General features: G+C 38.8%; 1 protein-coding gene across 1 annotated transcript; it reads left to right on the top strand.

Annotated features, from left to right (window-relative positions):
* Positions 1-2,399: 2,399 nt before the first annotated feature.
* LOC101155101 (bromodomain-containing protein 3) lies at positions 2,400-19,704 on the top strand. Its single transcript, XM_004068256.4, has 21 exons — positions 2,400-2,451; positions 2,920-3,059; positions 5,300-5,505; positions 5,648-5,785; positions 6,057-6,177; positions 6,268-6,389; positions 6,888-7,238; positions 7,324-7,452; positions 8,087-8,284; positions 8,361-8,536; positions 8,620-8,930; positions 9,039-9,134; positions 9,205-9,348; positions 13,878-13,933; positions 14,028-14,193; positions 15,319-15,392; positions 17,666-17,726; positions 17,800-17,906; positions 18,237-18,430; positions 19,044-19,248; positions 19,339-19,704. Exons 3-21 carry the CDS (start codon positions 5,311-5,313, stop codon positions 19,402-19,404), a joined length of 2,910 nt encoding a protein of 969 aa, XP_004068304.1. The 5' UTR covers positions 2,400-2,451; positions 2,920-3,059; positions 5,300-5,310; the 3' UTR covers positions 19,405-19,704.
* Positions 19,705-21,856: the final 2,152 nt, after the last annotated feature.

Below are 21,856 nucleotides of genomic sequence, written 5' to 3'. Positions count from 1 at the left end.
CGCTTTTTTCTTCACATCTAGAATCCTGTTTTCCTTGAGTTTGAAGTGAAGTTTTGTTTTATTGATCTTTTCTTATAAAAGAATAATACCATGTGAAGATGTTGGTACATTGCAAACAAGGAGTGAAGGATTGTTTGGCCGATAAGTCAAAGGGAGCACATAAATTAGTAAGCATAAATGTATTTTTCTGAAAAGATTACTATGGTGGGGACAACAGAAATATGAAAGATAAAATAAAAAATTATGACCATTTTAAGTAACAATAGTCTTCAAATCGACTTATCTTTGGACAAAGATCACAATAGGCTTCAAAGAACAAGAAAAAGCTTCTTAAGTCTATATTACACTTTCAAAACATGAAGGAAAAAATGAAAAAGACCCAAAGACAAAAATATCAAACAACTATATTTGAGCATGATAATGACTGTTGCAACAGGATATCATTAGAGTACCATTATGGTACTGCTTTTATTGTGAAAACAGTCCAGACCATACACCCACCCAACCAGTATTTGGTTTAAAAAAATATATCAATGTTTCAATTTACAATTATGTTTATTAACTAAACTTTGTATGGCTTTGTCTTTTAATCAAAAAATGTACAATGGTGGACAAAGTTGTTGGTACCCCTCAGTTAAAGAAAGAAAGTCCACAATGCTCACTGAAATGACTTGAAATGTTCAAAGTAAGAATAAATTGAAATTTAAATTTTGAGTTGTTGGTTAACAGAATTATTTTTTTTTTAAAAACTAATAAAATAGGGCTGTACAAAAATGATGGTACCCATAACCTAACATTTTGTTGCGCAACCTTTTGAGGCAATCACTACAATTGAACGGTTTCTGAGCCTTCTGCACCTGTCCACAGATATTTTGGCCCTCTCCTAATGAGCAAACTGCTCCAGTTGTCTCAGGTTTGATGGGTGTCTTCTCCAAATGGCATGTTTCATCTCCTTCCACAGATGTTCAATGGGATTCAGATCTGGGCTCATAGAAGGCCACTTCAGAATAGTCCAATGCTTTTCTCTCAGCCATTCTTGGGGGTTTTTGGCCGTGTGTTTTGGATCGTTGTCCTGTTGGAAGACCCATGACCTGCAGCTGAGACCAAGTTTTCTGACACTAGGCAGCACATTTCTATACAGAATGCCTTGATAATCTGGAGATTTATTTTACCTTGAACAACTTCAAGACAACCTGTGCAGATGCAGAAATTCTCTCCTTCACTTTCTGATGTCCATGTTCAGTTTGGTACACACCTTTTCACCAAACAGCAATGTGACTATTTGACTCCCATTAAATAGGCAGACTGACTGATTATGGGTTGGAAAACAGCTGTGATGTCAATTAAAGGACATACCTGAGTTCATCATGACCGCCTGGGCAATTAGGTCTCAGTCTCTTATGGAGGTCCCATCATTTTTGTCCAGCCCTATTTCATTAGTTTGTTTTTTTAAATAATTCTGTTAATCAACAACTCAAAAGTAATGGCTGATTTTGATTATTTGATTTTCTCTCAATTTTAATTTATTGTTACTTTTGAACGTTTCAGGTCATTTCAGTGAACATTGTGGACTTTCTTTTTTTAACTGAGGGGTACCAACAATTTTGTCCACCACTTTATATCCTGTCTTTTTTTTTTTTTAACCCAAACAAAATCTCTGAAAATGATGAGTTAGAGTGCCTTTAATAAACTGGGGAATCTGTTTATTTTTTTATTTTTTTTGCTCATTTATGAAAAATAAACAAATGTATAAAGATGGCTGGCTACTTCCACAACAGTGAGCGGAGAGACTGATGTGCTTCAGTCGATGCCAGAGTTGCAAATTTTAAGTTCTAAGTGTAAATTTAAAGAAAAAAGACACTTAACTTTTTTCCTCACCGACTTCAGGTAAAAAAATCCATTTTACTTTCATTTACTTATTTGTTTATTACTTACACGTCTCAAACACGGAGCAAAGCAACAACAAAAACCTTAAGTGAATATTCTTAGAACCTAAAAGGTTTTCTAGTGTAGCATGCTTGCATGCAATACTACATTCTTTCAAAGAAAATAATGAAGGGTATGCTTTGTGTGTTTAAGATGATTATTCTTACACACAAAAAATGACTGATAAAATGAAGTTAGATTTGAACTGGTGAGAAGGTATGTAGAAGGGATTGGAGATTTATTTTTCTTTTGATGAAAAAGCTCTCAGCATAACCACAAAAAAGTAAAATAACTACTGACGAAGCAGATCTTTTTTGTGATTTGTTAAAATACACTTCAGAAAATGATGCATTTCTAGGGACATTCAGAATGTACCTTCACCAAAAGGTGTCCACATCGTTTCAGCCTCTAGGGGGCAGCACACAGGCGGTTATAGACTATAATTTCAGGAATCAGTTTATTTTAAATTTTCAAAAAGATTGGCAAGGACCACAAGTCATTATTTCTAAAGCCCCATGTGTACAAGTAAATAAACAAAACGTTGATCTACTGTTTAGTTACCCTCTAAGTGTACTACAAATATACTTAGCCTATGCTTTTTAAATATTATATTGTAAATTAAAAATGTTACAGTTTAGTCTGAAAAGTATAAAGTTATTATACTTCCTACACAACAAAGACATGGTTTATAATACTTGCTATACTTAAAAAAAACACTTCTAGGCTAATTATTTTGGATGAGGATAAATGTGAAAGTTTGAAAATAAGTCCAAATGGAAAGCCTTTTTCCAAACTGAAATTTTAAACATGAAACCAGACTGTATTTAGGTTCATTTTGGACGATGTTCTATGGAAAAACCTCTGGGTACCGCCTTTTACTGCGAACAATCAAGCTTCATCAAGGTGTTCCAGAATAATACACAAAACTAGATCGGGGATGTTTTACTGTGTAAAATGATTTTTTTTTTTGTACTCCCGTTCCCCTGCGGACAGGAAATAAACGGCGGACAGGGACTGACAGAACTGCCCGCGCGCCTCCAGGAAAGAGGTTTAACTGGAAGGTGGTCGCCGTTGAAACCTCCGTTACCCATGATTTCAACTCCCGAACCGGTGCTATTTGGGAAAGTTACACGGTAAAGTGATGCCAATTCTTTCACATAACTATATTGATTCAATACTTAAATTTGAGAATAATTAATAACACTTGTTTTAATTTGGGGGTTTTTCTAGCTAGTTTTTATTCTGGGTGACGAGCCCTGACACTAGCGTTAGCTAAATTAGCTTTTTTTTTGAAGGACCAAAGATGGCGCCCCGCTAAGAAATTAAAAAGTTATAATTCATATTATTTAAAACACTATTGACATAATAAAACTGAACAACTTTCTTGTTTTTTCTTCTTTAAGAATATCTGAAATTACTTATCGCAAAAAGCCATAACTAGCTGAAATTGTGATGGGTCTTGTTAAGCATTTGAAACTTTCCTCAAACCATGTTTAATTCGCATTCTAGCCATTGGCGTCATCACAAATGGTGATTCTGGCTTTGCTGCTGTTACCTTCCCGCTGCTGCACTGACTTACCTGATTATGGTGACGCAGTTTACTGAGGTTAGCTGTAGTTAGCTAATTGGTGTGTAAAGGAGGTTCCGCGGCTCTTCGTGTCGGATGTAAACATCACGAGGATAATGAATACCAATGCTGATTTTTCGGAACACAAAACCATCTGTATACTTTCAGCTATTTCCAACGTTTGATTTTTGCTAAATTGTACATCCGTTTTGCTCACTTTTTGAAATAGTTTTTCAAATTCTAAGCAACTTTGACAACTTCTATTGTTTCAAATTACTTTTAAGTTACAACTTCGGAGCAACTTTCAACAAACGAGATTGTATTTTATTGTCTTTGAACAACTGAGCAAATTCGTATGCACTTTAATCAAATCATGTGTCTCTATATTTATTTGTTTATTTATTGTTCAACCAAATCAAAGTATTAACTTTAGCTATATTTATAATTTTGTGGTCATTTTGTTTTTCCATTTTTAGTTAAATGTACTTTTTCTGAAGCATTTTGACATTTTAAATAAAATCATTTTTTTCTATAGCAGAATTAGTCGGGTTTTTTTTTGTTTTGTTTTTTAGCTTTTTGGTTAGTATATGTTGCTCTGTTTACTGTTATCCTCTTTAGTCTTGCAGACCAAAGCATTGACTAGCATCTTTAGTGAGCTTCAATATTCAAGAAATAGACTTAAGTATGAGTTGTGAAACATTGTCAGAAGCAAAAATAGACATTTTTCTCAATGTTAATCTTGCAAAAAAAAAAAGAATCCTAGTTTAGTAGATCATTATCAGTCCTTCTCCGCTCCATTCCGATGCATCTCCTTGCAGATAAATGAATCCAAGTACTTTTTTTTTTGTTCGTTTAAGCTGATTATGTGGCTCAAAACTTTATGGCTGGATAGCTCTGATATTACCCGCTATTTTTGTTGCACCACTAATGTTAGCCTAGGTGTGTGAGGGGTTCTAAGATAGTGGGGGGTAGTGTAAACAAAGGGATGTTGGGAAATCAGGCCAAAATGTGTCAACAGTCCCACCCACAACTCAGAGGTGAAGTTCTGCCGCTCTTCAGCAATCCAAGAAAACGACAGGTGATTTTTTTATTTGGGCTAAAGATGAACTATTCATACTTAAGAGACCACAGATAACGCTTTTACAGTAGATCAAAAGATGATTGGAGTGGGACTTTAGCTTTAGCTTTGTCTTCTTACCTCTTTTTCACATGATCAGTACTTTTTCTTTGATTTCAATTACTTTTGATGTCTTATTTTTATCATCCGGCTGTTTGTAACGCAAGATAATGATTGAAGCAGTGTTGTTTTTGTACTTTCATTTGTCAAGTAAGGTTTGCTTCAGGTTGTCATGTTCATTCCAAAGTTTGGACGTTGTTTGTTTTCGTGGTGGAGATGCAGACACGCTGCCAAAACGGAATCTAGGTTGACCTCGTGAAATGGGTGTCACCCACACGGAGCGAAAGGCGGTGTCTCAGAGATTGAGTCGTCTTACTTCCGGATTGGAAAAAAAAGTTTAGGAAAATATCTAATATTTAATTAAAACAAATAATTATTTTGTGTGCTAAAGGTAATAAATTATCATATATATGGATATTGAGTACTAGAAAAGCCTTAAGAGTAGCATGATACAGGCCCTTTAACAGATATTTGTAAAGCAAAAGCTTTACAAATACTCGTAAAGTGAACTGAAGAAAACCTTTTTTGACTGTGCCTGATCAAATCCTTTTTTTCAATGCTGTTCCTTTGCCATCTTCCTCACACAAGTTCATTTGGGGTGAAGGTTCAGCAAAATGTTCTCCATGCAGTGTTTCTCAGGATGTCTGATGTGAATGTCTGTTCGACTGTGAGTGGAAAAAACCCACCTCCACCCGAAGTTACACATCCCCAGAGGCCTGGTCGTGTAACCAATCAGCTGCTATATCTGGAGAGAGTGGTGATCAAAGCTTTATGGAGGCATCAGTATTCCTGGCCTTTTCGGCAGCCAGTTGATGCAGTGGCGCTGTGCATCCCTGTAAGTGATAAAACTGCATATTTTTCACATTCAATTCTATTTTCATTGATTTTGCAACCTTACTTTTTTGTCCTTGAATGACAGAAACCAATTTGTGCACTTCTTTATAATTCAGAACTAAAAACCTTTGACTGTTTTTCAGGATTATTATAAACTCATCAAACATCCAATGGATCTGGGCACAGTAATGCAGCGGCTGAAAAATAGATATTACTGGGAAGCAAATGAATGCATAAAAGACATCAGCACCATGTTCAACAATTGTTATGTGTACAACCGGGTAGGACCATCTCATATGCCCTTTAGGGTCAATACACTTTGTTTGAATATTATTCCCTGTGCTGCACATCTGAACGTTTGTATTGCAGTCTGCCATTGAGAATTTCTGACCGTTTAATTATTGTATGACTGATAAAAGCAAAGTTTTAGCTGTGAGGATATACTGCCTTATAAATAGGATGCATTCCAACAAATTCCTTTTAAGAATATAAGGATTTTAAATTGTTATATAGCGATTAAGGATAATTGCATTTTAATCTGTTCTTTTGCAGCCTGGAGATGACATTGTTTTTATGGCCCAGACCCTGGAAAAGATTTTCTTGCAAAAAGTCTCCCAAATGCCCAAGGAAGAAGTCATTGCAACTCTCCCCAAAGATGAGCCTGAAAAAGAAGGTTTATTGGTTTTTCAAAGGAGAGTTTTCAAGTATATTTATGTAGTTATTCATTCATTTATTTATTTATTTGTTGTCTCTTTTATTGCAGAGCCTGTAAAACAGAGACCCGTTGTGTCAGAGATTGCTCTTCAGGAGGCTACAGTCCTTTCCAATGGGGTTCATCTTAACACTCCCACTCGCCTCTGTGCACAAACGGATTCAACATTAAATGTAAGCATTAAAGCTTTTTAGGAATGCTTACTGTGGATTCTTTAAGTTTTCTCTGCAAGGTTACAGGGTTTTAGACATAAAAAGGCAGACAAGAAGTAGCCAAATTTGCCAAAATGTTTGTTTTGGATATAGTTGTCTCATAATGCACTGTTGGAACACAGTTAGTTCTATCAATTCACTATTTGATGAAAGTTTCTTCGGTGAGGCTGGGGGCTTTTTCTAGCAGCGTTTGTTAGATGGGTCATTCATTCTTTTGGGAGTTTATTATGTAAAGGCTAAAGAGAAAAATCTACTTATGATTAACCATAAATGTTTTTGGGGGAATTTACAGTAAATGTTCAAACGCCAGCCATAAGATACTTTTCATTGTTTTAACCTGACCTGACTTGTCTGACGATCACTTCTTGCACCACCAAGACAAATCTTTTCTGGGGAAAAAAAAAAACGTAGCAACTCCCCGCTCAACTTTGTTTTTCATATTTTGGAAATTTCCTTCAGATCAAAAAATGTTTAAAGAAGAAAATGGTATCGGGGACCCCTGTGACTGCCACCCTCTCCAGAGGAGATGAATTTGCTGCTGAAGAACATTCAGCTTCTATACCACTGATCTCCAGGACAGGCAGTGGAAGGCCCGTCAAGCCTCCAAAGAAAAACTTGGACATGTTTGAGGACAAAAGAGTCAGACTGACCGAGAAGCTGAGAGACTGCAACAACATTCTTAAAGAGATGCTTTCGAAGAGGCACTGTGCATACGCATGGCCTTTTTATACACCAGTGGACGCAATTGCTTTGGGTTTACAAGACTACCATGACATTATCAAGCAGCCTATGGACCTGAGCACCATCAAGGTAAACCAGCGTTTATCGTGCTCATTAATAATAACCCACAGACTTTTGTTTCTGCAGATGTCTTCCTCACATGTTCTTTCCCTAGAAAAAAATGGACCATCAGGAGTATACAAATGCAACAGAATTTGCAGCTGACGTCCGACTCATGTTCTCCAACTGCTACAGATATAATCCTCCATCACATGGGGTGGTGTACATGGCAAGAAAGCTTCAGGCACGGTTTCTCTTTTTGTTTGATTTGACTTGTTCTGTCGAATGTGTTTTTTTTTTTTTTTACTTGTACTGGTGTTTCTGACAGATCTTGATTAAATCTTTGACCTGTTCATTCAACAAAGTCAAGAATTCCCCCCCCCCCCTTTTTTTTTACACTTGGAAGTCCTTTCCCAACATAACTGGACTTTAATTATATCTAGACCCAAACCTTGGAACTTTAAAGTCCACTAAATTCTGTCATGATAATTTAGCTAATAAAATTCAAGCTGCACCTAAATATTGTTAAAAAGAAACTTTAAAAAGAGCTGTTTTGATGCTAAAGAGCAGCTTCTAAAGACCTTTTTTGTTCTGTGTTTATCATAGAATATTTTTGTTTATGTGTTGTTTTTTTTTGGATGGCATGCCCAAATATATTATACATACAAAATAGTCATAGTTTTATTATTTTGTACTTTGAATATCTAAATATTAAATGCAAATGTGCTACCAACAGGTAACATCTGCTATTTAAAGTGTTGGATCAGATCCTCTCAAATAGATTGCTTATGAAGCTTGAGTCCGGAAGGAGCCAGGAGAAACCAATAAGCCGATAATGATCAATAAATAGTAATTGAGCCGTATCTTTGTTGAAACAGGAAGTGTTTGAGGCCCGCTACATGAAAATGAGCCAAGAACCAGAAGGTTGCCCTGTGTCTCGTCAGCCAGGTGACACTGGGAAAGCCGACAGAGTCGGAAGTCTGTCAACTTCAGCAAGTTCTGAGACTGAAGGTCCTTCAGAGCAGGAGAGCTCATCTAAGGAAGTCAACACGCAGCTGGCTCATCTAGAAGAGCGGGTTAGTACTCACATACAGGCCACATTTAGTTTTTCATAGAACTGTTCAGGGAAATGGAACAACTTTCTATTTTCAGTTGAAAGCTGTCGGCACTCAGCTTGCCAGACTGACCCAGGAGCCCCTGATGAAAACAAAGGAGAAGCAAAAAAAGGAAAAAAGACTGAAAGGAAAAAATGCTGCTCAACTAAAAAGGAAATGTATAAAATCTAAAACCGGTGTAGAAAAATCCACCGCCAGCAAAACCTTGTCTTTGTAAGTTTTCCCTCCATTCCATGCTTTAAATCTTGGAAGGATTTGTGTTTAGTATGAAATAAGATCGTGTTCTCTACATCTAGACTTGGAGGGAAAACCTCTTTTGGAGTCCCTCTAAAAAGTGAGAATGAGATCTCATCCAAACCAGTGACCTACCAGGAGAAGAAGCAGCTGAAGTCTGACATCAACATGCTGCCTGGTGATAAACTGGGCGAGTTGTTGAACATCATCAAAAGCAGAGAGTCCTATTTGCAGGAGTCCAATCTAGAAGATGTTGTGATTGACTTTGACATGGTGAAGCCCTCCACACTCACAGTCCTGCAGAGGTTTGTTGCAGAGTGTCTGAAGAAGCGAGGCAAGAGTGGAAACAGCAAGGACAGATTTGTCTCATTAAGTGAGCTCTACTTCTGTTTCTGTTTTCTGAAATTATTTGATTTTTTTTTTCTCATTTTTGAAACAAAAAAAACATGTCGACACACAACCTGCTTGGATCCCACTTTAGGTAAACAACGTAAGCCCAAAGGAGTACAAATACAGAACCATGTCAGTAAGTCAGTATCTGCCAGCAGTGAACCTCTATCCATCAGCAGAAAATCAGGTAAGATGGCTTGAATTTTGGGTTGTTATGGTAACACCTTTTTGACAGTTTGTTTTGTCTTTGTTTGCAGCCAACGTTGTGGCGTGTTCTGACTCTGACGACCTTCCATGGCTCACTGACAGCAGCCGGTCTTCATCCAGTTCCAGTCTCGGCTGCAGCACGTGCAGTAGCAGCACAAGTTCAAGTTCTTCTGACAGCAGTTACTCTGATTCAGGTCAGCTCCTGGTTCTTCCTTTTTTCCTCCTGACTGCTGCTGTTTTTCTGCTACATTGCAATTTCTTTATTTGAATGGACGCATAATAAGGCAAGGCAAGGCAAGTTTATTTGTATAGCACAATTCGTACACAAAGTAATTCAAGGTGCTTCACAAAACAGAAAAATGCATTAAAATCACAATACATCATTGAAATCAACGTAAAATTTACTTTAAAAGAAAAGAAAAAATTTGAAAAATGATTTAAAAATAAAGGAAGGAAAGGAAAGAAAAGTGCAGATAGGACCTTTCAGTCATATACACGGCTGAACAGAAATGTTTTAAGTCTAGATTTGAACATGAACACAGAAGAGGCCTGTCTTACGACTTCAGGGAGGCTGTTCCAGATTTTAGCTGCAGAATATTGAAACGCTGATTCCCCTTGTTTAGTTCTGACTCTGGGAATCAACAGGAGGCCGGCCCCTGAGGTCCTCAGAGTACGAGATGGTTCATATGGCACTAACATGTCAGAGATGTACTTTGGTGCTCGGCCATGGAGAGACTTGTACACAAGCAGAGCTGCTTTGAAGTCTATTCTTTGAGGTACAGGGAGCCAGTGCAAAGACCTGAGCACAGGACTAATGTGATCATACTTCCTGGTTCTGGTCAGGACTCGAGCAGCAGCATTCTGGATGTACTGAAGCTGTTTTACAGCTCGTTTGGAGAGGCCGGTGAGCAGGCCGTTACAGTAGTCTAACCTACTGGAGACAAATGCATGAATAAGTATCTCCAGGTCTGGTTTTGACACTATGTTTTTGATTTTGACAATGTTTTTCAGATGGTAAAATGCCGCTGATGTTACTGACTTGATATGGCTGTTAAAGTTCAGGTCAGAGTCCATGATTACCCCTAGGTTTCTGACTTGATTTGAGGGTTTAAGAGACAGAGAATGAAGGTAGCTACTGACTCTTTCTCTTTGTTTCTGTGGGCCAAAAATAATAACTTCAGTCTTGTTTGAGTTTAGCTGTAGAAAGTTGTTCTGCATCCACGCACTGATCTGTTGGAGGCAGTGGCTGAGTGAATCCACCGGCCCATATTCACCTGTTGTCAGTGACACATAGATCTGAGTATCATCTGCATAGTTGTGATAAGATATGTTATTACTGCGTATTAACTGCCCTAGTGGCAGCATGTAGAGGTTGAACAGAGGGGGTCCCAGGATCGATCCCTGGGGCACACCGCAAGTCAAGGCCATGTAGTCTGAGACACAACTCCCAATTTCAACAAAATATTTCCTGTCTTCTAGATAAGACTTGAGCCAACTTAGGGCAGATCCAGAGATGCCAACCCAGTCTTGGAGTCTGTGCAAAAGGATCCCATGATCAACAGTATCAAAGGCAGCACTCAGGTCTAGCAGGATTAAGACAGAGACTTTGCCATCATCAGTGTTCAGGCGGATGTCGTTGGTTACCTTGATAAGAGCAGTTTCTGTGCTATGATGGGGTCTAAAACCTGACTGGAAAACATCAAATGAATTGTTTAATAAGAGAAAATCAGTGAGCTGTTGGTAGACAACTTTTTCAAGGACTTTTCCTAAAAATGGCAGATTAGAGATAGGTCTGTAATTATTCAGTACAGTGGGATCAAGACCGCTCTTCTTCAAGAGAGGTTTAATGACTGCAGTTTTTAAGGCCTCTGGAAATATTCCAGATTGAAGAGACATGTTAACTATTTGAGTAATTGATGGCAACACACTGTTCAGGACAGACTTTAGAAATCTAGTGGGTAACACATCAAGGCAGCATGTAGACAAGCTCAGACGGGTGATGGTCTTTTGGACAGTTTGGTCAGTGACAGGTACAAAGTGAGTCAGCTTAGAGTGAGTAGGTGGCCGTTCGATAGTTATATGTGTTGTGGAGTTGATGGCTTTTTTAATGCCCTGAACCTTGTCATTAAAAAATACAGCAAACTCATTACATTTAGGTGTGCAAACTAGTTCTATTGGTAGCTGGGTTGGAGGGTTAGTTAATCTGTTAACTGTTGTGAACAGGACACGAGAGTTGCTGCTGCAACTTCATAATGAACCTGGAGTTTTGACTTACGCCACTGTCGTTTAGCTCTGCGGCACTGTTGTTTCTGTGCCCTGACTAGATCATCGTTCCTCCAGGGAGCTTTCTGTCTATGTTTTCTCAATTTAACCTTCATAGGGGCAATGGCATCCAGAACATTCAAGATGCTAGAAGTAACAGCATTCAGCATTTCATCAACATTGGCACCAGAGACGTTTTCAGGGTTTATCATTTCTACAAACTGTGCCCTAGTGCTCTCATTTATTTGTCTCCCCTGGACAACTGCAAGGCCAGGCGGTGGTTTGGGAGCAACAGACAGGTCAAAGAATACACAGAAATGATCAGAGAGGGCGACATCAACCACACTGACATTGTAAATAATAACCCCCCTTGTGATGAGCAGGTCCAGAGTGTGCCCTCTGCTGTGGGTGGGGCAACTCACATGCTGAATTAGATCAAAGGTTTCAAGGACACCATTGAGCTCTTTTGCATTTTTGTCATTGACATTGTCAACATGAACATTAAAATCACCTGTAATGACTAGACCATCAAAGTCTGTGCACACAACTGAGAGCATTTCAGTGAAATCATCAATGAAACTTTGGCTGTGCTGAGGAGGTTTGTACATAACTATGCAGAGTAAGGGAGGAGTTTGTTTTAACTCAATCTTAAAGGACACATACTCAAATGATGAAAACACACCAAATGATAGTCTGTGGGTTGCTATATTATCTCTAAACAGTGCAGAAACGCCTCCACCCTTTTTATTTTCTCGTATTTCCGATTCATGTTTGTAGTTTGGGGGAGTTGATTCAACTAGAACTATGTTTCCTGTGTTTTTGTCAAGCCATGTTTCAGTTAAAAACATAAAATCAAGATTAAAAGAAGAGATAAGATTATTGATTAAAAATGATTTGTTGCATAAAGATCTGACATTGAGTGCAGCAAGTTTAAGATTAGTTTCCTTGGGACTGGTCAAAACCTTCTTGCAAGGGATATCAACTAGATTTCTGTGATTGGACAGTCTAACTGCCCTTTTTTGCATTCTACGTGGTGCAACTACAGGTATAGCACCAGAAGGAAGCTGTTCATCACAGGGCCCCAGTTTGACATAACCTTTCCTAGGACACTGGGGGCCCGTTTCATCCTAGCTCTGGGGGATAGCACGTCTAGAGGCGCGCAGGGGAGGTCGAGTTGAGGGTAGTTTGGGTGATGGACCAGGAGGAGCGGGAGCTGGACGGGATTTGGGTGAACGACGGAGGGGGCGTGTTGGAGGGGGTTTGGATGAAGGCCGTGTTGGAGGGACTTTGGGTGAAGGATGTGGAGGGGGCGCTGGAGGGGTAGGAGAGCTCCTGTGTGGTGTGAGGCTCACAGGTGTTAGGGGAGCCATCTTAATTCCTGACTTAATCAGGCTATCAAAATGGCTAGGTAGGGCCATGGGTGAAAGTGGGGGGGATGAAAAGGAAAGTGAGTCTTCACTGGGAGTAGATGTAGCAGGGGGCGCCCAGAGCTGGTCAGATGGTGGTATTTCTGGGGCCAAATCTGGTGGTTGTTGTTGTGGTTCTGCGATTGGGTCCTTAGCTGGCGGTGGTTGTTGTGATGCTGGTGCAGCTGAGTCCTTAGATGGAGGTGGTTGTGGTGCTGGTGCTGCCGGATCCAAGTCTTTGACCGGTGGTGGTAGTGGAGGTAGTTGTTGTTGCCGTTGTGCTGTGGTTCCTGGGACACTGGCTCGGTCCTTCCTTACTGCCTTTTCAGGGCCTTGGCCTCTATGCCCCAGAGCGTGGAGGAGGTTCTTCACTAACTCTCTTGCTCCACCTCTGTTCAGGTGTGGGCCTCTTCCCATGAATAGGTCCTTTAATAAAAATGTTGTTTTCGAGCACTAATAAAATGTTGCACCCTCTATGTGGCTCATTCAGGTGTTGTATTTGTTTACATTCATGTGAGCTCTCTAATGTAATAAATCTGAGGTGGATGTGTTTGGATGCAATTCAGACACGTTCCTTTTGCTTTTTAAGTTAAGTCTCAGGTCTTAAGATTCATATTTACAATAAGAATTTTATTGTCCCAAATTAATACTTCACTACTTTTAAACAACTACATGAATATGAGTAAAAAAATATATAAGCAAATGAACAAAATTCAAAAGACACAGACCTTGGTCAACAATCTCAAGTCTCTTTACGTGCTACTCAAGTCCAAATCCCCATCACTAATACGATTAGATCTATAAACAACACTAGTTTTTTTAAATCAACATAGAGCTCTTCGTTATTATAGAAATATGATCTATAGTTTATTTTCTGATTGTTAAAGCATCTTTAATATTTGTCAGAAATTGTTCAGTTTTTTAAAGGTGCATTTTTTTTAAATGAATAACTTTTTGACATGTTGATCCTTGCTTTCTTCCTACTCTTTGCTCTTTTTTTCCCTCTATTTTGATGCTCTAATTGGATTCACAATGAAATCTCTTTGTATTTTCAGGCCCAAAACCAAAGAAGCAAAGTTTCAAAGGGTCCCACAAAAAAGTGACTCCGAGGGTAAATATAAATACATTTTCCATTTGGTGTAAGTGTTTCAGAAACTTCCTGTTTGGGGAAATCTTTAAAAAAGTTGTACCTTCTGATAATATAGGCCATCTGTGAAACCAGTAGTTTGAAAACCCAGACCAAGGACTCAATGAAAGCTTCAGAAGGAACATCTCAGGCTCTTTCTTCCAATCAGACCACTGGAGCAGAAGAGTGCAGCCCATTATGCCCCAATGTAGACAAGTATGACCACCTGATTCTGTCTCCTGCAGGTAATCCCAACTTTCCATTCGTGCAAAACTGAATCTACTTTGTATTTTCGTCAGTCACTTTGAGCTTTTATTGTGTTTTTATTGTGTTTATTTCAACCTAAATTATTGAGCCAAATTTCCTGATAAGTTTTATACGTAGACCCAAAACTTGTTTTTTTGTGTGTTCTTTAGAAGTCCCGTGTTTTAAGAGCTAAAGGTTATTTTTTGTTGTGGTGCAAGGGCAGGTGATGTCATTTCAAATGACCTTTGTAGTTTTAATTGTTGGTCTTTGTTGAGGGAATTGGGTCACTAGCTTTCTACTTTATAGAGTAAATTAACTTAAGCCAAGAAGACAGACAAAGTAATCATTACGGTATCATATTGTAGCCTTTCGTCTACAAGGCTTTATTTTATCACTTTCTATTATTATGTTTTACTTCTATAGGCATTTGTAATAAAAGTAGCTTTAAAAGTAAAACTGCAGTGATTGACAATTCTGAGACACAACCATTGTAAAGTAATGGGATTACATTTTAAATGACAAAAGCAAGTAATCTGCAGAATGTCCAGTTTAGAAGTAGCTTTCACATCATTGGTGTTTAAATATCAATAGAGAAGAAATTGTTTAAGGAGATGGATTGCATGTGTTTAGCTCATTAGGAGACTACAGTTTGATGTAGAGCTGTGGCATTGTGGGAGTTTAGGTCTGCAATGGATTCTGCTGCTTCTTTGATGTAAAGTAGAAAACAGTTGAGGTCAGACTTCAGGGTTTCATAAAGCTTTGTTCTTTAGTTTCACATTCTTATTTATTGAAAAAATGTCAGAATGTTCTTGTACGTTTAAAACGTGAGTAAATTGCACCAAAGACGATCCATGCAGGGAAAATCCTTATCTTGGTGAAATCCACGTTTGTTTATTTGTCATCAGATAAACATATTTTCTAAAAAATAAAAAGTTATCAAATAATCTGCTTACAGGAATATTAGAATAATCTAAAAAAAATGCATCAGATTTTTGTTTTGACTGAAAGTTTTTATTTTTCAACATTCAGTAATTTTTTGTAAGACTGTCTTGTTGCATCTTTGAATTATATTTTTTATGAGCTTCTGTTTATAATACTTATGAGATTCCTTCTATATTCAACAGATTTTTCAGCCCTTTTGTCTCCCATGGCTCCATCTCCTGAAATTATTCCGGAGTGGACTTCTGCCAGATTTGAGGTAATTCTGTGCCAAGTCACGTGCAGCAAACGTACTAGAAAAACATTTGCGTAAAGTTTGACTGGATCTCTGCACGGCAAGCAGACGTGTGCTCAATTGCAGTTGTCACCTGTGTGGGGGGAAAAAACTCTCAATTGCAGCACTTGGCTTCGTCACACGATCATTGCCTGAACGAGCAGACACAGGATTGCTGTCAGACAAATTCTCTGCGTACTTTCTGTAGGGCTGGTACAGCTTGCGCTCTGAAATGCTTTGCCGATCTTTCTGTTTTAGATTGTACAAAGGTGGATTACTGCAATACCTCGAGATGTGGCTCAACTTTACCGCCAGCCACATTGTTTCCCAGGAGCTTGGCTATCCCTTTTATGGGTATCGCAAGACAAACTATCATGGAAAAAATTCCACATATTAATTTGGACTTCAGGTGCAGGCGATGCACAGGACGGAGAGTGTACTCCATGCCAAATCCCACACAGTACAGAGCTAGAACCCCAAGACAAGTGCTCAGAGAAATCTAATGTCCTTGCCAGAATCCCTGTTTGTGACGGCGCGCTCATCCGTGCACTCACCGCTCCTGCGTCAGCCAGAAATGGTCCTACAGTCAATCGAGCAGGCGCTTCCCAAAGTCACAAAAACATTTTTACAGATTTTGGAACATGGTGCACACAAAAGGTACTCTGGATTATTAGGCGCACAGCTTTTTTCTTTTTTTAAGTTTAGGATAAAAAAAAATAGTGTGGAAAAAATGGTATGTGTGAGTTGAGCCCTGTCTATAGCCTGGGTCACTTGCATCACTTAGGAGAAGTGCACGGGGTGTCTTGCAGTTTCTTTGAACCTCGTATCATGATAATAAAAACATACAATTGCGTTGAGTGCTGTAAATGTATCATGAAGTATTTATTCTGAAGCCAAATGTAAGTTCCGCACACTTGTTATGAACTGGTGTTGCTCGTACTTGTGCCCTTACGCCGCGCTCTAGTCATTAATGAGGTCAAAGTACTGGCCCTTCACTGACTGTGTGTGAATGCCGCACACACAGGGTGTTTGAGTGATTGGTACCTGCCTTTAGGATGCCCACACAAACCCCATCTAAGCACCTCGTCTCCTAATTTCCAACAGTCAGGCTGCACTCACGGAGCTTGCACTTATTACGGTACATGAACTGCATACAGTGCCTTGCAAAAGTATTCAGCCCCCTTGAACTTTTTCAACCTTTTGCCACATTTCAGGCTGCAAACAAAGATATAAAACTTAATTTTTTTGTGAAGAATCAACAACAAGTGGGACACAATCATGAAATGGAACGAAATTTATTAGACATTTCAAACTTGTTTAACAAATATAAAACTGAAATATTGGGCATGCAAAATTATTCAGCCCCTTTACTTTCAGTGCAGCAAACTCTCTCCAGATGTTCAGTGAGGATTTCTGAATGATCCAATGTTGACCTAAATGACTAATGATGATAAATAGAATCAACCTGTATGTAATCAAGTCTCCGTATAAACACACCTGCTCTGTGATCGTCTCAGAGGTTTAAAGCGCAGAGAGCATCATGAAGAACAAGGAACACACCAGGCAGGTCCGAGATACTGTTGTGGAGAAGTTTAAAGTCGGATTTGGATACTGCCGAACATGGTGGTGGCAGCATCATGGCTTGGGCCTGCTTTTCTTCCAGCAGGGACAGGATGGATGGTTAGAATAGATGGGAAGATGGATGGAGCCAAATACAGGATCGTTCTGGCAGAAAACCTGAGACTGGGACGGAGATTTGTCTTCCAACAAGACAATGATCCAAAACATAAAGAAAGACTCTACAATGGAATGGTTCACAAATAAACATATCCAGGTGTTAGAGTGGCCAAGTCAAAGTCCAGACCTGGATCCAAATGGCAAAAGGTTGAAAAGTTCAAGGGGGCGGAATACTTCAGCAAGGCACTGTATGTGCTTGCGCAGTGCAAAGTATTTGGGTGAGGGGGAAAAAACAGACAAGTTTGTACACCAAGCCTGCGCATCACCCACTTCATTCTTACTCACCCCTGCGCGTCGTGTTCAGACCTAACGTCTGCAGCATTCCCGTAGAAAAAAAGTGAATGAACAATTTCACCCTACTGGCTCACCAGGCAACCTTGGTATTTTGTGCGTGTCGCCTGCATGCCCCATACAGGTTTGCCTACCTTTTGTGCCCGCAGACAGCCCCTTTCCTCCCATAAAGGCAAGTTGGTGGTGATGAAGGATATTCTGGGTTGAAACTAAATGTTATTTTTCAACAGGTTTCAGTGCTGTCCCCCCTCAGAGACACACCGTTACACTCCAAAGATGAAACGGGTTGCAGTACGTCAACTCCTACTTTTTAAAAATCTCAATCTTAATCTTAACCTTTACTTTAAAAGAAGTCTGTTTTTAGATTTCAGATACACTGAGGATTTTCTTGACACTCCTTTGATGAGTGGCCCTCAGACTGATGGAGGACATGACTCTGGTGAAGAGGAACTGCCTCAAATCCCTAAAAAGGTTGTTCAACTAAATGTCTTATTCCAGAAAGTGTTACACAAGTTTAAAGTTTTATGTTGGCCAAAGGAGTCTAATTGTAAATTTAGAGTTGCACACACAGGAAATCAGTATCAATTCAGATTTCTATTCCTATTTATTTTTATTTCTGTTGGGGTCAAGGTTACGGTGTGTGTTTAATACATTTTATTCATTTATTCATTTTAAAAACCAATGTCTTTGTTTTGGTTTTTAAAAATAAAGGATATTTTATTTTGTAAAGCGCTTTGTGTTACTAAAGTATGCAAAGTGCTTTATAAACAAAGTTTATTATTATTATTTGTCTTTCCAAAGGATATTTGTCTAAAAAATGCTGAGTCGTGGGCGAAGCTAGTGAAAATCTCAGTTGCTCCAACTGCGATCAAGTCTTCCAAAGAAACCTTCCAGCTCTTCCGTAAGGCGGCGATGGAAAAGGAGGAGCGCAAGAAACAACTGAAGAGGAAACTGATGGACGAAAATGACAAGACGGAGACTTCTGAACAAAACAGGTGGTTATACTGAAAATACTGTTAAACTGTTGCTGATTAATCAAGATGTTTTGAACAAACTGAAACCATTAGTGTGGAAATGAATGAAGAAACATTGTTCTTTTTTAACCGTGATTCCATCAGATGTGATGGAATCATTCATTAAAATGAAAACACGCTTCTTTCCAACCACTAAATAAGCTCATTTAATGCATCAAAGTGTAAAATGTCTCTCATTTCATGTTGTGAGTTAAATATTGGTTGATTCTTAATTTTTAATCAAATACATCTGAAAAAGTGTGCCAAAAATGTGACAAATCAAGATGCATATGAAGACTTTATGTACTCTTTTCCATGTCAATCAAAAATATGTAGTTTTTATTGAGCAGTTTAAACTGCAGTTTACATTCTTTACAAAAACAAAGTAATTTCAGTGAAGAACCTTACTGAGTTGATTCTCTTTTTCCTTAAATAATTGTCAATGTGGTCCCATTCATGTGCACACACACACACACACATACACAATTATTTGTTACAGACCAGTTCTAGGAGCCATGGAAGTGATGGAAAATGCCATCATTTCAAAAACATGGGTGTGAACTATGCTCCAGTAACTCGGCTCTTCTGATCGCAGCTTTTTGGGGCCGTGTGCTGAAGAACCAGCTGACAGGCCCGATGTGCTGCAGAAGAGCTGCTCAGGAGCTCGTCCAGAAGCTTTGAAGCAGCTCGAGCAGCAGAAGTTTCCCGTGGAAATGCAGCCTTTAACCCCGAGGTCCTCTGCAGAAAATGCAAGAGAAGTGGCCCGAAAAAAAGAGCAAGAACGTCGCAGGCAGGAGGCTGTAAGTTCTGCAGACGTTCAAACTGAAACATTCCCTTTTTGTTTGATGACCCGCATTGTAAGTATGCTTCTCTGGTTTCTCCTTCCACAGATGTCTGGTTTTGACATGACTATGCAGTGGGACATCATGACCTCATTTGAGCTGAGTCTGGATTAACACTCATCTTGAAAAAAACTTTTTTTTTTCAACTTTCGATTTGAACTGCCATTTGAGCCGCTGGAAAAAGTCAGTTTAAGTGCTTTCAGTTCATGCACTAGACTTTGTTCAATGTTCTGTTCTGTTTGTTAGAATTGTCACAGTATAGATTCGTTATTTGTGTGTTTTTGTCTTTATGTAAAAAAATAATAATCTGTTTTTCACTGTATCACATGCACAACCATCAGTAAATGGAGCTGCAAAAAGTGAAATAAATGTTTTTCTGTGTGTCCCAGAAAAACTATTGATGATCTGAACTCTTTTACAGGATGAAAGCAGGTTTATGAATGGATCTTCTGTTCTCATAATCTTCCTCACCGGCGGAAACAGTTCTGATGAAGATGGGCTTCCATGAATGCACACAACAATTATGAAACCGAAAAACAACTATCTGCACTTACAAAAAAGTCTGAGCATTTAAATCTGGGCATTAATTGAATCAAACAGTTTCTCAAAATTAAAATCTGATATTAGACATCTACAGAAACTTTTGTCAGAAGCAAATTTAAAAAAAGAAAAGGGCTAAACCGAAAGAAGATAAAATGACACAACATTTACATACATGGTGGTAAAAAAGTGACCATGACAGTGTGAGAATATTGGGAAAATGAATTGTATTAAAGGGCCTGCATCAGAGGTGCTCTTTACGTCTATCAATCAACATGTGGGTAGACTGCGGGCCATCAAAAATAAACAAAAACATTAAAATATATATTTTTAAATCTGTCAGTGAACCATCAACTTCACCGATGAGTATGTGACTCTTATTGACATGCAGATCGGTCACTCGCACATCCTCTGAGGTATAGATGCCTTTAAACACAGCGCAAATTCTCTCTACGATCAAAACGCCGGTACCGGCCCCGCTGCACGCCAAGTACCCAGCAGAAGACCACTCCGACCTGCAGGAGTGATTAAGCCTTTCAGAGTTACTATATACATATATAAGATAATATTTCACCTTTGGCACATTAACAAACAAGTTTTTAAAATGAAATACGAGTTCTTTTTCCGCGAGCTCATTTTAGAGAAAATTACGGTAAGTCAAACTGATTCTTGTGAGAACATTTTGTTTAAACTAATTGCTTCTGATCATGACTTCAGTGGAAACTTTGAAAATAGCAAAACAGGGATTCTGACACATCCAGTCAGTGGGAGGAGCGTGAACTAAGCTGAGTGTCTTTAGAAGAAAACTAAATTGGAATAATTGCCCAGTTTCCCACGTTGCTCACTAGGGGGCAGTATTCTTAGAGCAAGATGGGATAGAAATCAAGAAGAAAAAAACAGCTAGTCCCACTAAACCTCTGAATATCACAGGAAAAACATGAAATAGACCAAATCTGCAAAGCCCTTGACTTTTTTTTTTTGGAATTATAGATGCATTATGGCTCCACCGCCAATCAGGACGCAAAATACAATGCATTGCTAAAACAAAGAAAAAGCAAAGTTGCACCAAAAGGCTGGTGCTCTGGCTGTCTTCAGTTTATGTAGGAAGTAAATACATTTTTTGACCACAGAACCTGACTTGGGGGAGTAGAAGAGGTCTGTGGGACGTGAACATCCAGAAATGAGGTGCAGCTCTTCTTTTTCCATCTGTATGCATCCATCTCCTCAGAGATGCATACAGACAGGAAGTGTATTCCAGAACAATCTCCAAGATCTTCTTCATGTTCAGGAACAGGTATTCGTACCAGAGGACCAGAAATCCCTCTTCACTCATGTGATTGCTGATTTAAATGGGCTTCATCATGAGTATTTTTCAGTATTTAACTCTACCAAGAAATGAATCGATGTTGCTGTGTTTTATTCTTTGTCTTATAGTTGAATCTGTCTATTCGTTTATTTTCTGCACATCATTGTTACAGTTTAGTGCTTTGGACAGCATTCCCTGTAGTATTTTAAAAGGCCATAAGCATAACGGTGATCATTTCATCCAGTGGGTGGCAGGATAAATGTTCAAACCTGTTGACAGTTTGCTTCTTAATAATTCATATGATGAGAAATAGCGAAGTAGGAGCTTCTGTAAGCTCCACCTGATGATCGAGTAAACAATTGAATTAAAAATGAAGAGAAACTAATTCAAAAGACTGAAAACAGGCTGCACATCTCTTCATTTTCAGTTCAGTGGGGACAAATTAACATGCAAGTCAATAGGAAAGGCTTCTTTTTGTCAATCCAGCCTCCAGTGGTAATTTTAGGAACAGCAACATTTTCTACTTCCGGTTTAGCTCATTGACTGTGAACTCGACTGAGTGAGTATGACGTCACCCATAGACAATGACTTCCCTCCAGCTCCAACGAAATGAAGACATTTCGTCTTTTTTTCCACAATACAGGAAGCCAGACATCATCAGTATGCAGTGAGTGTTCTGAGTCATTAGTCAATGTTTCTATGGCAACCAGTCTCACCAAT

This window comes from Oryzias latipes, chromosome 4 (genome assembly GCF_002234675.1).
Source record: "Oryzias latipes chromosome 4, ASM223467v1".
In the NCBI taxonomy this organism is placed as follows: Eukaryota; Metazoa; Chordata; class Actinopteri; order Beloniformes; family Adrianichthyidae; genus Oryzias; species Oryzias latipes.
Note: the sequence above shows the minus strand (reverse complement) of the source record. Positions and strands in the feature narration are given on the sequence as shown.

Coding starts and splice junctions, on each gene's coding strand:
- LOC101155101 (XM_004068256.4), top strand. CDS start 5,311: ATGTCTGATGTGAATGTCTGTTCGACTGTGAGTGGAAAAAACCCACCT. Junction 7,453..8,086: donor ACATGGCAAGAAAGCTTCAG/GCACGGTTTCTC, acceptor TTGTTGAAACAG/GAAGTGTTTGAGGCCCGCTA. Junction 17,907..18,236: donor TGCCTCAAATCCCTAAAAAG/GTTGTTCAACTA, acceptor GTCTTTCCAAAG/GATATTTGTCTAAAAAATGC.